This window comes from Fonsecaea erecta (assembly GCF_001651985.1).
Source record: "Fonsecaea erecta strain CBS 125763 chromosome Unknown Scaff14, whole genome shotgun sequence".
Classification (NCBI taxonomy): Eukaryota; Fungi; Ascomycota; class Eurotiomycetes; order Chaetothyriales; family Herpotrichiellaceae; genus Fonsecaea; species Fonsecaea erecta.
In genome coordinates this window covers 21,550-35,381 of record NW_017387257.1, presented here as the reverse complement: position 1 = coordinate 35,381, position 13,832 = coordinate 21,550, and the positions used below count along the sequence as shown (strand labels likewise).

Sequence of the window (13,832 nt, the reverse complement as noted above, 5' to 3'; positions counted from 1 at the left end):
GTTGCTTGTTACAATGCGTCCCACGGATCGATGTTAACAGGAAGTCACTCGTCTACAGGAGTAAGAGGTATCCCCACTACTGCAATTATTCCTTCGACAGTCGTGGGAAGAGCTTCAGCGAGTTCTTCCCGAGAACGTCCTCCATGTCATGCTCGCTAACAAGCCCGACTTGTACGGCACATCCCACCCCGCCTGATAGCAGCTGGTGGAGTCCCCGCGTCACGTATAGGGGAAATCCGTGGCGTAGAGAAGCCGCGCGGTGGGAATGCCCAGCTCTCTCAGCAGCGGATACTGGTAGGAGCTGGAGATGCTGGTGTCCAGATAGATGCGACTACTGACCACGTCCAGCCTTTAGGATTTCTGGGACGAGACAGTCGACATGGCTACAGTCCTTGACCTACATTGAGCGGTTGGAGAGACTTCTCGACGTTAAGATCGTGAATAGGCATGACCCGGGCTGTTTCTACAAAATGAAACAGTTGCCGGGGTTTTATACTTAGGCATACGAGTGGTCTCGGGAGGGAATTGATGCCTTGACCTGGTTCTCTCCTAGCCTGGTTAACCAGATATTGTCTAGTCTGGTTGGGAGATCACTCTGTATCTATATTCGGTAGTCTCCTTCAACTCTTTATTGGACCCTGGATGCATATTTCTATTGGTGTACCGAGTACAAATGCATATGGTCTCCATCTTCTAAAAACCTCGCCCCTGGGCCGTACCTCCTCGAGCCTTTGTGCGTGGTGCACCAGCGCCGTGCCTCCAACTTCTTGCAGGTACATCCCTTTACCACAATACATAACGCCGTACCATGCGAACCAACATTTGCTGTTCAGACAAAGAAGGGCAATGCCATCCCAAAACGACAACTTCGATTAGAGACAACTGCTGAGGAAACTCAACAATCATCGCAGCCAACACGCACAAACCTCGGCGCCCGTTGTGTGGTGATGCGGTCGATGAGAATGTTGCCGTGAGACGTGAGTTGGTCCCCTCGTCGAGAAGGGAAAGGACACGCAACTCCAAATATGACAAGACGATGACTGCATGACTCATGCCTCGACTTCCTGTACACTGACTCCAGCCTGAGCTGCGCCGATCTTGCCGTTCGTCGCCCCGTTTACGATTCCATTCACAGTCCCATTCGCCTTGGGCAGTGCTTTCAGCTGAGTCTGCGCGGCCAGCCCGGCCTCCTCGCGTGCCTTCTGGTAGTCGGCCTCGAGATCGTGACCCCAGACCCACTTCATCCGGCCGGCGAGCTTCTCGCGCACGATCGGTAGACAATCCTCGTACGAGGTGATGCCTTCGAACTCCTTGCCCTGCATCTCGTACACATCACCCGCCTGGCGGCTGGTGATCTGGGCCTTTTGAGCACGGGGCCGGCGGACAGCTTGATACAACGCGGTGTATGCGGCTACGCCTGGAGTGGGATTGGAGAAGTAGTCCCGGACGACGAGACCGAGGATGTAGGCGTCTTCAATGGCGTGGCCGGCGCCGGAGCCTGGAGATCTCACGTGTTAACTGGATGAGACTAAAGACAGTGGCGGCATAGATGAGGCAGAAACACGAACCTTGATGTGGCAGCATAGCGTGGGCAGCATCACCAGCCAACACGACCTTGCCATTCAGATACGTCCACTGCTCGAGCAGTTCGCGGTCGTTGAGGCGCCATTTACCCGGGCGAGCTTCCATCTCGCGAATTACCGCTCCGACGGTCGGTTCCCAGCCTGCATACTCACGCTCGAGCTCCTCGCGAGGAGCACTGCTGGTCCAGCTCTCCTTCAAATCTCCAAGCTCACTCTCCGGCTTGGTCACGAACGCCACGACGTTGAGCGTCTTGTTTTGCGAGATCGGAAATACCAGGAAGTGCTTGTCCGGGGCCAGCCAGCTCACCGCGTAGCTGGGATAAGGCCATTTAGCGCTGATGGCGCTGAGTGGGAGCAGACCTCGGTAGGCGATGCGGCCACTGTATCGAGGCTTGTCCAGGGCAAATTGTGATCGAATGGTGCTGTGGATGCCATCACAGGCGATGACCAGATTTGCCGTCTCCGCTGGGTTTGTCTCGTTTGTAAATTGGATTGTCACTTCGTCACCACAGTCCTGGAAGAAAGATTAGATAGGAGTACAAATGACAGGACGGCGGTGGTATATGAATTCGCTGGTAAGATAGCATCAGGCTCTTTCAATTTGCTTACCTCGACTTTAGTAGCCTTCATATCCGTCTTGAGCGTGACGCGACCTTTGTAGTTCTGTCTCAGTTCCTGGTACAAGACATCCAGAATCTCTGCACGGTGCACGCTCAGTTGCCTAACTCCACCATCGGTGTTCTCGTCCATTGCGCCCACGGCCACGATTTCCTCACCCGTGTCATATCGTCGACAGCTTCGGTGCACGCCATTGCGTTCGCCGGAGATTGCGTTGGCAGCTTCCCAGACGCCCAGTTTCTTCAAGATGCGGGCAGCGTTGACGCCGATGCCAATGCCGGCGCCGATCTCCTTGTAGGCTGGAGCCTGTTCATAGACGGTGATGTGCTGGAGAGTTGGGTTCTGAAATGCGATGCTAAGGGCGGTTGTGAGGCCTCCAATCCCACCACCGATGATGGCGACTTTGAATGCTGTTGGGTCGGCCGCTGTACTGTTAATGGGAGTTGCTGACGGCATCTTTCAGAAGAACAGAAAATGAGATCGTGGATAGCTTTCAGGAACTCAGGGTATGATGTGGTTGCTGGCCACTGTGGGAGGGGATCGAGAAGTCAAGCCTTCTCCTAGTTATATACCCTCTTGGCAGATCTCGAGCAAGGACCCTTGAAGGCGAATCTGTTCAAGTACAATCGCAAAGAAAAACAAACTTGGGAAGCGAGGCCACACGAACCGTCCAGCAAGCTAGATCGGCCGGGCATCGCTCTTGGGTTGTGAACCGTGGGGCCCGGGAAGGCACCCATGTCTCTTGCACTACACAAGCCTCTTCCGCGGTGAGACTCGAGGAGCTCTGGGGACATTGAGAAAGGCGTGGATCAACTCGGGTTTGCTGTTTGCAAGGTGGCAGAGAGAAATTTGAGGAGTCCGGAGGTCGTCTCCGGCCGGGGAGATCCAGAACGGCACTAATTTCGGGGAGATAAAATCCTTCACTAAATGTATGGGCTACGTGAGAATCTTACGTCCTGCCACACACTGTCCTCCCGTTTCTTCAAGCACACTTTAATCGGTTGTCGGCATCTCAGGTCCCATGCCAGCGGTTTGATATTCCTGTGAGCTCGCTTATGTCCCAGGTTCTGCGGGGCGCGGGGAGACGCCGGATTGCAGTTGGTGATCACGCCGGCAGGAAGACATTTCACTACGCAGTCCAAATCACCGGACCTCCTGACAGCTCGTTACCCTGTGATTCACCATGGCCACGTTTTTGTAGTGGGGAGCTCGACTGAAGAGGAGACCCTTCTCAGCCAGATCTAATGTTCTTACGAGACAGGGGCGGTAGACGTCCAATGGAGGTAGGTCAGAGAGACGCTGTAATTGACTAGGTACTTGTACTATGATCACAGTATTGCCAAAGAATTCGAGCTTTGTTCAATCCACATGCGAAATATGGCCAAAGGCCCAATCTCTCCCCTATAATGCACTCCACAGTGGTATTGCTCGACCAGCGCCGAACTCGCGAAGGGGATACATCACAGGTCCTTGTGAAGATTCGGCTCGCCTTGTGCTTTCCTGATCTTTTCACCTTTCCAAATGAGGACTAACAAGCCCAACCAGGTCACGAAGTTGATGGCGGCAAAGGTTCCCCAGGCCGCGCCAAAGCTGACACCCTCACCAAAGGGCAGCGCGTAGAAGCCGATGGTGAAGGCAAAGATTTGACGGAACAGGTTGATGATGGTCGACACTTCGGCAGCTTGAGGCTTATAGCAGTCCGTGCAGTAGGCGTAGGTCAAAGTCGTGCCCGCCTGTACGCCAACACTGGCAACCGTCATACCCGCAGCGAGACCGATCCATGGCGTTTTGTTGTTGACGCAGAGGCCATGGATAATCAACCCCACTGGCAAGAAGAGACCAAGAAAGCAAAGATAAAGGCGAGCCTCAGGCTTCCTGTATCCATCGTGGCGACGAGCGTAGCGGTTGATCAACTGGTCGGAGATCCAACCGGTGCAGGATTCTCCGATCAGGCAGCCAAGCGTGAGTGGGATGCCCAGCAGAAGGCCGTTTTGCGCCGTGTTGAAGTCGTAGAGCTTCTCGCTGATGGAAGACGCCGTGAGAACGAAGACAATTGAGCCGTAGGTGTTGGTCGTCATGTAGTAGATGCAGGGTATTGTGATCGCCACGTATTTGAGCATTTTGAAGTTGGCGGAGAAGTCGGACGCGGTCAACTTGCGGTCCAAGACCTTGCCGCGGAACGCCATCTTGTGCCAGTAAGTCTGGTTCTCGAGCTTGCTGAAGTCTGTGCGCGAGAAGAGAGTCTCAGGGAAGGAGACCAAGAAGATGGCCAGGACGGCGCCAAAGATGATGGCGTTGATCTATGGGCAGTTAGTCATATTCGTCCTAAAAAGCGAGGCGTAGTCGATGGTCGCAGCACATACAAAGAAAATCCATCTCCACCCAAGATTCAAGGCGATATATCCGCCGGCAATGGGACCGAAATGCGGCTGTAGATTGTCAGTGCTCGGATTTTCGTTGAGGTTCCTTGGTCTACTCACTCCATTGGTGACAGCCAGAGCGTAAAAGCCCATATACTTTCCACGTTCGCCTTGGAAGAACATATCGCAAATCTGGTGTCTGTTAGCCTGTGATCAGAAAATAGCCCTGACAGCACTGTGCTTACAGTAGCACCACCAATGGCCAAGGCTACACTGGCACCGATACCAACGAAGCATCGGCTGACGATCTCGCGAGCATAGGTTGAAGCGTATCCCGAGCCAACATTCGCACCGATGGCGATCAAAGTGAAGATCTGCGGTTAGCGTTAGAGAGAAACTCCATCAATGGCAAACTCAAGGGGAATTTCAGACCAGATAAGCAGGCCTCCGACCATACATATTGACGTACGGCGTCAACAGCAGCGGGGTGACACCACCAAAGAGCGTGTAGGACGTCGTCAGGTAGCTAGCTTGCTGATGTGTAACTTTGAAGTCCTTTGCGATCACCCCAAATGCTGCTGGAACCATGCCAGCCCCGACTGTCGCACAATCAGCACCAGTCCTAGTCAGCTACCTAATTACCCATAATACTCACATTGGACACAGAAAGCGAGGAGACACAGCAGGAAAAGCACGTAGTACTTGTACCACTTGGGCCAGTTCTGTTTCCGGAGTCAGTGTCAAATTCTTAGTGGTCGTAATATTCCAGCAACAACAAGTCCTCGTCAAGACATACAAGTGGATCGGCCTTGTGGTCGGTAGGCTGGGGCACAAGAGGAAGGCCATGCTCGTCAAGCTTCAACGCTGGTCTTTGTCCATTCTTTTCGAGCTCGATGTCGATGCCATCGTTATCTTCAACATGTGACAGAACTCGCAGATTTTTCTCCTTGCTAAATGTTTCGACGGCCATGGCGGCACAGGAGAGTCAATCTCTCAGACAAGGAATCCCAAGGGAAATGATTGAAGATGATTGTAGAGGGGCGCGGATGTATGCACAAGGGTCCAATCAGGATGTTGGTGATCAGCCAGTGTGAGCGTGCAATCTGAAGGGAAACAAGAAATCAAAAGGCGAGGACGACTGATACAATCCGACGAAAGAAAGTTGTTTATCTTATTTATCGCCCTCTTCCGCCTCACGACGCCATGGCTCTAATGACCCTAACTCCAGGAGCCGGATCGAGGAAATTCTGAGCTTCCAGCAAACATCGACGTGCGAGCGAGGCCAGGGTCATCAACAAACGCCCTAACAATAGGAACTAATGTCTGGGGAACAGGAGGCAAGGGTAGGCGGGATTTTGATAGGTGGAGATGGACGAGGTAGTTCCGCGACAGGCACGGGGAGAAAACAGATGCGGGGGGAAAGGGGCCGATATAGCGATGTCTCCCCGGAATCGGACCCGGACTAACAAATCCCCGGCTGAATTGGCTCGTTGATACCTGTCAGGCAGCGCTGACCTGGAAACCCCTATGATCAAATTTATATTGCCCAGGGCCTTTGCACAGGCAGCGGATGTCTGGAACAAATCTCTCTTGCCATGGCTATCCATCATCCTATCCTGAAATTGATCTTCCTCACTGGGGCAAAGAGTTCCTCAATAGGCACCTTCCTCTCAATCATCGACTGGTCATACAGATACTGCACCAAAGCTTCTAGGGTCTTCCGGTTTTCCTCGATGCCATACGGCCAACAATCCTCCCCAAACACCTCATGGATCTCATCGAGCTCTTGAGGGAGCCACGGAAGCATGTATCTGAGCGCGCCCGTACTCTCCATCCGCTTTCTGGCCAGCTCCTTGCTATCGTTCAGGGCGTTGTACAAGGCTGATGCCGCAAACTTATTCTGCTCGTAGTAATCTCGACGCATGGCCACTAGATGCATGATCGGGAAAATGCCTGTCCGCTTGTAGTACTCCATTTCCACTTTCTTGAAATCCGGGAAGAGACGATCGATGTGCGGTGCCTTGCCGAGGCAGGCTGGGATATCAGCCCCAATTGTAGCGTCAATCTCGCCTGACTCGAGGAGATCGGAGAGAGATTTGGTGGGATTGGTGTTCTGCGTGATCCTGATCGGCTTTAGGGGCTTCAAGGCAGACGGTTTGCCGTGGGAGCCCGGTCCCTCCATTTTGCCTTCCACCCACTCAATGGATGAGATATCAACGCCGTATTCATGTTGAAGGAGACCTCGGATGAAGACAGCAGCAGTCATCGTGTATAACTGCACACCGACCCTCTTACCATTGAGATCTTTCGGTTCCTTGATCTTGTCTTTGTTCACAACGATGAAACTGTGCCGGAAAACCCGAGAAGGGAAGACCGGTAGAGCAATGAAAGTACGGTCCCCTGCGACATGGCGGGTGATGTATTCCGAACTAGACAATTCCGATGCATCGAATTCCTGGTTTGCTATCATCCGGTCGAAGATGTCACGCGGATGATGGACGTCGATAAAATTCACCGACAGCCCTGCTGGCTGCACCTCGCCGACCGCCAGAGGCACCATACGGTCATAGAGTGCTGAGGCGAAGTTGCACCTTACTGGAGGCATGGCAAACAAGGCAATATGCTTGTCAGCAGGAAGTGCTGTCTGATTCGATTCAAGGAGCGGTCGACAGGGTTCTTTTTGTGATATAGAGACAGATACTCCCCAGCTGCTGGCCACAAGCCTTCGGTGTCTCAAGACAAGTAGATTCGTCGAAACGGTTACGACAGTGCAACAAAACTTAGCGAATTGGACTCGATCTCTTAGATCACAGAGCCTCAGAACATATATCGAAAAGCATGCACATCAGCCACTATGTCTACCGAACCAGGTTGGAGGAAACCAGCGGCAACTCAAATGCGAAGGTCAAGTATTGTCTCGCTACTCCCCGGCCGGTCAGGGATTCCGGAAGACTAAAGGGATCAGAGCGCTGCCTTAAGAGGCGCCGAGAAGGGCGTCGCAGCTAGTGCCAAGGCGCTAAACTCTTATGAGCCCCTGGTACAGGATCACAGAGCAGCGTCACTGGACTACCCGAATAGGCCAGTGGCATGTGCATAGTCGATTTCATTTCCCTTGGCAGCGGTTTTCGAGATGCGCAGCCTCGACTCAATCGTTGGACGCAAGATCGATGCTCGAGGACCATCGCACAACGTCGTCTACACTTGGTTCTACCAGCCATTGAGCTTCTACTATAACGAACGACTGCTTCCAGGATGGCGAACTTGAAGGACATAAATGAGCCCTTCTACGTGCGATACTAGTACGGATGTGTTCCATTGATTGCATTTCTTTAGAAGGGAACTAACCATGCGAAGCTCTGGTCATTCCGGCAGATTTGGCCATGAATTTCTAGGTGTGAAGAGCCCAGGTCTCCCCGGCGTGTCTTCCGCTGACATTTGGACAGAATTTGACTTCAGAGTGATCGGGGACGGTCGAAGTGCAACAGCGAGATATGCGAACAATTCTAACTATCGCAATGACTCCCTTATTCGCAAAGAGAGTGTGTATTGCTCCCTCGACATAGTGTACGGCTCCTGACATGCGTCCAGTGTGTGTCAGCTCTCTCCTCGTTGCAGAAATCAAACGCATCATCAAAGACAGTGAGATCATGAAAGAAGATGACTCCCGGTGGCCACAAAAGAACAAAGATGGAAGACAAGAGCTTGAGATCAGGTTGGGAAACGAGCACATTCAATTTGAGGTTGGCGAGACTTTCTACATTCACTGCGACTTGGCTGACCTTGCGCAGACTGCAAAGATCGGCTCTCTGGGGGACGTGACGGACTCGGCCGATCCAGAAGGACTGCGGGTCTTCTACTACCTGGTGCAGGATCTCAAAGCGCTTGTGTTCTCTCTGATATCTCTTCACTTCAAGGCAAGCTGCGATCCAGGAGTGAACGAAAGACATGCTAAGCAAATGAACCGCAGATTAAACCAATCTAGAATCAACCTTGTCTGTCGCCTGTACCTTCAACACCTGACGGGCCCTGGATCCTCCCATCGCAGCCAGTCGTGCATCAGTGTCAATTGAAGCAGATGTCTTTGGTATCTGACCGGGAAAGAAGTCTTGATCTGGAAGAGGACATGATACACACACTACTCGGACATGGTGTCGGTTGGTGGCTGTCGCAAGCCATTGGCTGTGTATAAGAACGCCGAGCGCTGACGATCATCACCTCTGGACGTTGGGGATGCGTTGAGCGAATGAGTATCTGTCGCAAAGAAAACCGGCAGGGTCAAGAAATCCCAGGAGAATGGTGACAATGGTTGTTCTGCAACACCCACGGCTTCACCAGTTGTACCCCGCAAAAGACGAGGTACCTCCGAAAGCCGGGGCGGGAGTTTTTTAGTTCAACGAAAATTGGGTCATGATGGGCAGTGAGCGAATGCATCTCCAATCGACTAGATTCCCGCTGCCATCCACCCGTCCAGTGTTCTCCGTCCATCTCATCATTCTCCTCTCATGTATCTCGTGCTCTGACGAACCCGGTTTGGATTTCTTCGTCCTGCGATTTCCTAGGCCATCCCATCCCTTCGGTGCCTCTTTTCTCACCACTGCGCCCCATTTTCCATCATCCTTCTCTCCATATGATAACCTTCCGCTCTCTCAGCTTTCAATGCCAACCCATGCGCCCGATACCTCGTTCGAACCCCACGACACTGAGATAAATCAACCCAATGTCGCGTGCCCTGCTCCGTTGACTCCACCGCCAGAGAATGATGGGAACGAGGCCACAAGGCGTCTAATCGCGCCGCTGACCCTTGATGGCGGAGTTGTTCTCGACCGGCGACCCGTCAGCAACAACACCGCTGCCGGCATGGCCCAGATGCAAGAGGAGACTTTATATACCACCCTGCCAAGTTTCGATGAGAAGCTTCATGCCGAGGCCGCCGGCGAGACAGCTATGATCGATGGTATTGATGATGACATGGGCTCAAGCGAGCGCGATGAGAGCGATGGCATGAGAGAGACAGGTCGATTTGATGCGGCAACCACCATACCCGTCATATCGCACGGCCAGACCCGACAAGTTATATCTGTCATGAGAGCCACGGCGCATGAGACAGTACCAGAACGCGACGAGTGTGAGCAGGGCACATCGCCGCCGTCGGCGCCGATATCGTCTGTGAGCGACCGAACTGGAGGCTTTCCTCGATCCGGGGATCCTCCCGGCCACCCGGCGATCGACCAAGAACTAGACTGGTCGACCAACGACTTGAGGGAATGGGACTTTTCACATCGGCGGCTTCGACCGCAATATCCATCGGCCACGTTCCAGCCCTATTCCAAGTTCAAGGGCACCCAGCAGTCGGACCGGCAGATCTACAACGTCGAAGTGACGATTTTGACCGTGGACATCGAACAGTGCAGCATGTCGGGATATCTTCAGATCTGTGGCCTGACGCCGGATCATCCAACCCTGACAACCTTCTTCACCGGCGAAATCATCGGCGGACCCAACCAGAAGTATAGCTTCAGGACCCGGGATCCCACATGGGGCGCGAGCGACAAGACCGACCTCACGCACTGGGCTCGGTTTCCTGCATGGAGGCCGCTCAGTCTGCACGCCAAGCGCAACATCAATTTTGTATATCCCATGAACCACGAGAACTGGTGGCAGCAAGACTACATTTTCATGAGATGGAAGGAGCATTTCCTGGTTCCCGACTACAAGTTGAAATCCATTCAGGGTGCCAGCTTTGAAGGGTTCTACTATATCTGCTTCAATCAGATCGAGGGGAGAGTGAGTGGCATCTACTTCCATTCCAAGAGCGAAAAGTGAGTTTGCGACTGGTGTCCTTTGTTTTGACGGTATATTGTGACTAATGCTGGAGCAACAGGTATCAACAGCTCGAACTGAAGCACGAGGGACAGCCTGGCGTCTGGAGGATGGGTGTCTGTCCGTCAGTTGAGTTCCGGTGATACACTGCTCACTGAGGAGGATCCAACATGGCTTTTCTTGTGTATACTTTACATTTGTAGATGATCATATTGCCGGGGGTGTCTCGTTGTCTCCTTGTCGCTGGATGGATAGATTTTTGATAATGGCCAGATCACGAACTTGAAGACGTAGCCGGGTCCAGGTAACATGGCGCATTCTTATTGCTGCTGGGAGAGGAGGAATCTTAATCCATTTATCTTTTGGTATCGTCTGCTTCTCCCTCCACAAGTCAGTCGCTTGACATCAGGAACAGGCATGTGAGACTGCAGAGAGGAGGAAGCTTGATTTTTTGCGGAACTTTGCGAAGCTGAAGGGGGGGAGGATGCACATGGCTCTTTAGTTAGTTCGCAAGAAAGACGCGGCATGATGACAATTACTGCCCTTAGGCCCAGCGTGATGCATGATGAGGAACGAGGCGACACACCGAGGCAGCAGGCCTGTTTAGTTTGGGGTGGGAAGAGAGCCACTGGTACAGTGGCTACGGGCACTGGGATTATTTTTGGGGGGCGAGGGGGAAGGCCACTGGAGGTTCACTGGTTGGTTATAGGCTTCACTAGCCCCATCCACCAATGGACTTCTAGGCTGCCGGGGGCTTTAACTCTAGGTAGTGTGGTTCTGGGCCAGGTTCGACGCCTTCCCCACGCTGCCCACTTCCAGGCCCGAGTGCCTACGAGGGTTAACTGCAAGGCCGTTTCAATACTCCTTGAACGCTTATCCTTGTAAGGGCTCGTCATGCCTTTATGGCCACCCATCCCATTTGCCGCACACACCAGGTCAAACTCGCTTGACTGAATAGTCAGTCAGTCACTCATGCGTCTGGCCACCACAGTCTCCGTACAAATACTATTATCCCCCCCTCTCTTCATCTGTATTGATGGCGTCTGCGTTCTAGAATCTTGAACCTGCTTGCTGCCGGCCGCGCGCTCGTTTGCGGCTTCGCGTCTTCTCACTTACTCGTTGCATGTCGCTGTTCCATTACGCCTCTTCATGTGAAATTGGCCGCAGATGACACTTAGCATTCTCACCTCGACAAGACAGATCATTTGATGACGACGGGGCCAGGGCCAGATATGAATTGACTTGCACCATGGTATTGCAACCTCTCTTGCTCCCGCGACTTTCCCATGCTCGCTTACCGCCTGTCAAACCGCTCAATGACTGACGTCCGCTCGATAGGGTTGCTGTTCGTCGAGACCGACCGACTCGCGTGATCCAGATCATGGACACCCACATGCCCCTCCTCAGACCCGACATTCTCCTCAGGCCATAACATCCCAGACGGCGATCAACGGTGCATCCCACGACCCAGACTCGCGCAATTTCGGGGCGCCTTCGGGGCTGTCCCTCCATCAGAGTGAAACTTCCCGGTCGGCGCTGTCCAGTCCCAGAGACTCGGTCAACCAGAACACGAGATCACGGCCGCCCCGACAATTGTCTCTAGCAGATCACTATAACCTGCCCCTTCAGCCGCCCAAAGCGTGGAGGAGCAAAGATAGGACGTGGACACACTCTCAGTTACAGAGAGAGAGGTATGAGTTCTTCGAGACCCGTGTCACGGGGATTCCCGAGATCTGGAGTGGCTTGAAGCAGGTGATTCAATGTCTGCATGAAGGTGATTTGGCCGACGCCCAGGGGATACTGGATGCTCTCTCCGTAACCCTCCCGACAGGGAAGCTCGAAGAGGGCGCCTATGATGAACACGGAAACCTGTACAAAATACCCCAAGCCGTTATTTCAGATCCTATCGATGTTGTTGAGGACAACACGGACATGGACTCCCAGACTGTCACCGGTACTAGTGACATCGATGCTATCGCAGCGAAATTAGAGGCAGCAGAGGGTGGGGCCCTCGACGCCGGCAAAGATACCTCTAATGAAGAAAAGGTGAAAGAAGCTAAGGGCAAAGCTCCTGTTCCCAAGGACGCTGTCAGGGTCAGATGTCGCCTCAGCGACCGTGGAGACCCTGATGTGGTTGTGCTCTTGGGCAAAAGCCAGAGGGTCAGCGCACTGGCGCAGAGAATCCGGGATGAAACAGACGTACGTGAGAGCTTCAGCCACTGGCGCGCGCCGATTTATTCACTGACTTGCCACACAGGTCCCCAGCATGGCCAAGATCCGCATCGCATATCTTGGCAAGATCCTAGACGAGAAGCTGACCTTGGTAGAGCAAGGCTGGAAGGAAGGCCATGTGATCAACGCACTCGTGGTGGGAGTTTACAGTTGACCTCTGCCTTTGCTGAGAGAAATTGAGCTGTGGGAGCTACGAGAAAATCCAGGGGTTTGTCTGAGGTGGAGGCGCCAGTGTCCAAGCCAGCGATGATTGATTTCAGATACCCTGCACGAGTGTATATCTATCTAATGATGATGTACAAAAGGCTTGAAGGCGTCTAGGTCCAGAAGGGGGACCACTACAGGGAGCACAGAGAATCTGTGAAGCCAAGCTGCTACGATATTATCCTAATTACATTCACGAGACCGTCTAACGACCTGGAAGGAGGTGTATTGTTTTGGTGCAATCGAGGTTCATGTGCTGTAGACCTGGCTTCTCGAGGATTGTGAAATTCATCTGTGCCATTTGACGACCTGTCATGTCTAGATCCAAACTCCATTCCTCTCTGACCTGAAGAGGGATCGAGACCTACCATGGTATTCCAGCCACTTGTGGGTCAGCAGGGGTGCATGGTGGTTAGGGAGGAGTATAGCGCGAGGCCGAGGCATGTAAGGAGGAAGATCCAAGTTGCCAACACATTAGGACCAAAAGAGGAGAAATTTTCTCGATGGACCTCACAGACGTCTTGAATTATGACAAGCCGCATGTGATGCTGTAGGCGTCGGTTTAATGGTGCATCGACAGGGCAAAGAGAAGAGCTGAACGTTTGGTGGTGTGATTCTGGTTTCCTACGGAGGACGCAGCTCGGCAGCAATAATATTTAGTTATATTCCCCGCTTGGTCTGGGTGACGAGGGATGCTTCGCTGGACGAGAAAACACCTCACCAAGACAGCGTCGAGAAAGCTAAGACGCAACAAACTACCCATCAACAGCAATGACAGACTGAATTGACAATCTGCAAGACTGGCAGATGGCCACGCGCGCTTCCATCCTCCTATCCATCCTCTTCTTCTCCATGATCTTGGGTCTGGGACGAGCCTTGGCCTTCCTTCAGTCCCTTCTTGCGCGCACAGTGGTCGGGGAACGCACTGCCGAGTTGTTGCAGCTGTTTCTGGACGATCAGCAGCACTGTTGGGACTTTCTGTGAGAAAACAGGGTCAGAAGTGAGCAGTTGTTCG

At 53.0% G+C, this 13,832-nt stretch overlaps 5 protein-coding genes across 5 annotated transcripts; 2 read left to right on the top strand and 3 right to left on the bottom strand.

Moving 5' to 3' along the window:
• Window positions 1–1,049: 1,049 nt before the first annotated feature.
• AYL99_11328 (hypothetical protein) lies at window positions 1,050–2,657 on the bottom strand (the record flags this gene model as incomplete). Its single annotated transcript, XM_018842834.1, has 3 exons — window positions 1,050–1,498; window positions 1,569–2,097; window positions 2,193–2,657. The coding sequence occupies 3 exons, from the start codon at window positions 2,655–2,657 to the stop codon at window positions 1,050–1,052; spliced, it is 1,443 nt and encodes a 480-aa protein (XP_018687594.1).
• A 1,004-nt stretch (window positions 2,658–3,661) lies between these two features.
• Window positions 3,662–5,531, bottom strand: AYL99_11327 (hypothetical protein; the record flags this gene model as incomplete). Its single annotated transcript, XM_018842833.1, has 7 exons — window positions 3,662–4,501; window positions 4,565–4,630; window positions 4,682–4,753; window positions 4,807–4,935; window positions 4,994–5,160; window positions 5,217–5,283; window positions 5,358–5,531. 7 exons carry the CDS (start codon window positions 5,529–5,531, stop codon window positions 3,662–3,664), a joined length of 1,515 nt encoding a protein of 504 aa, XP_018687593.1.
• A 636-nt stretch (window positions 5,532–6,167) lies between these two features.
• Window positions 6,168–7,166, bottom strand: AYL99_11326 (hypothetical protein; the record flags this gene model as incomplete). The annotated part of the gene is made up of 1 exon (XM_018842832.1): window positions 6,168–7,166. One exon carries the CDS (start codon window positions 7,164–7,166, stop codon window positions 6,168–6,170), a length of 999 nt encoding a protein of 332 aa, XP_018687592.1.
• A 647-nt stretch (window positions 7,167–7,813) lies between these two features.
• AYL99_11325 (hypothetical protein) lies at window positions 7,814–8,631 on the top strand (the record flags this gene model as incomplete). The annotated part of the gene is made up of 4 exons (XM_018842831.1): window positions 7,814–7,860; window positions 7,916–7,953; window positions 8,005–8,100; window positions 8,150–8,631. 4 exons carry the CDS (start codon window positions 7,814–7,816, stop codon window positions 8,629–8,631), a joined length of 663 nt encoding a protein of 220 aa, XP_018687591.1.
• A 586-nt stretch (window positions 8,632–9,217) lies between these two features.
• On the top strand, window positions 9,218–12,767 carry AYL99_11324 (hypothetical protein; the record flags this gene model as incomplete). The annotated part of the gene is made up of 4 exons (XM_018842830.1): window positions 9,218–10,380; window positions 10,443–10,497; window positions 11,720–12,580; window positions 12,639–12,767. 4 exons carry the CDS (start codon window positions 9,218–9,220, stop codon window positions 12,765–12,767), a joined length of 2,208 nt encoding a protein of 735 aa, XP_018687590.1.
• Between the last annotated feature and the right edge of the window lie 1,065 nt (window positions 12,768–13,832).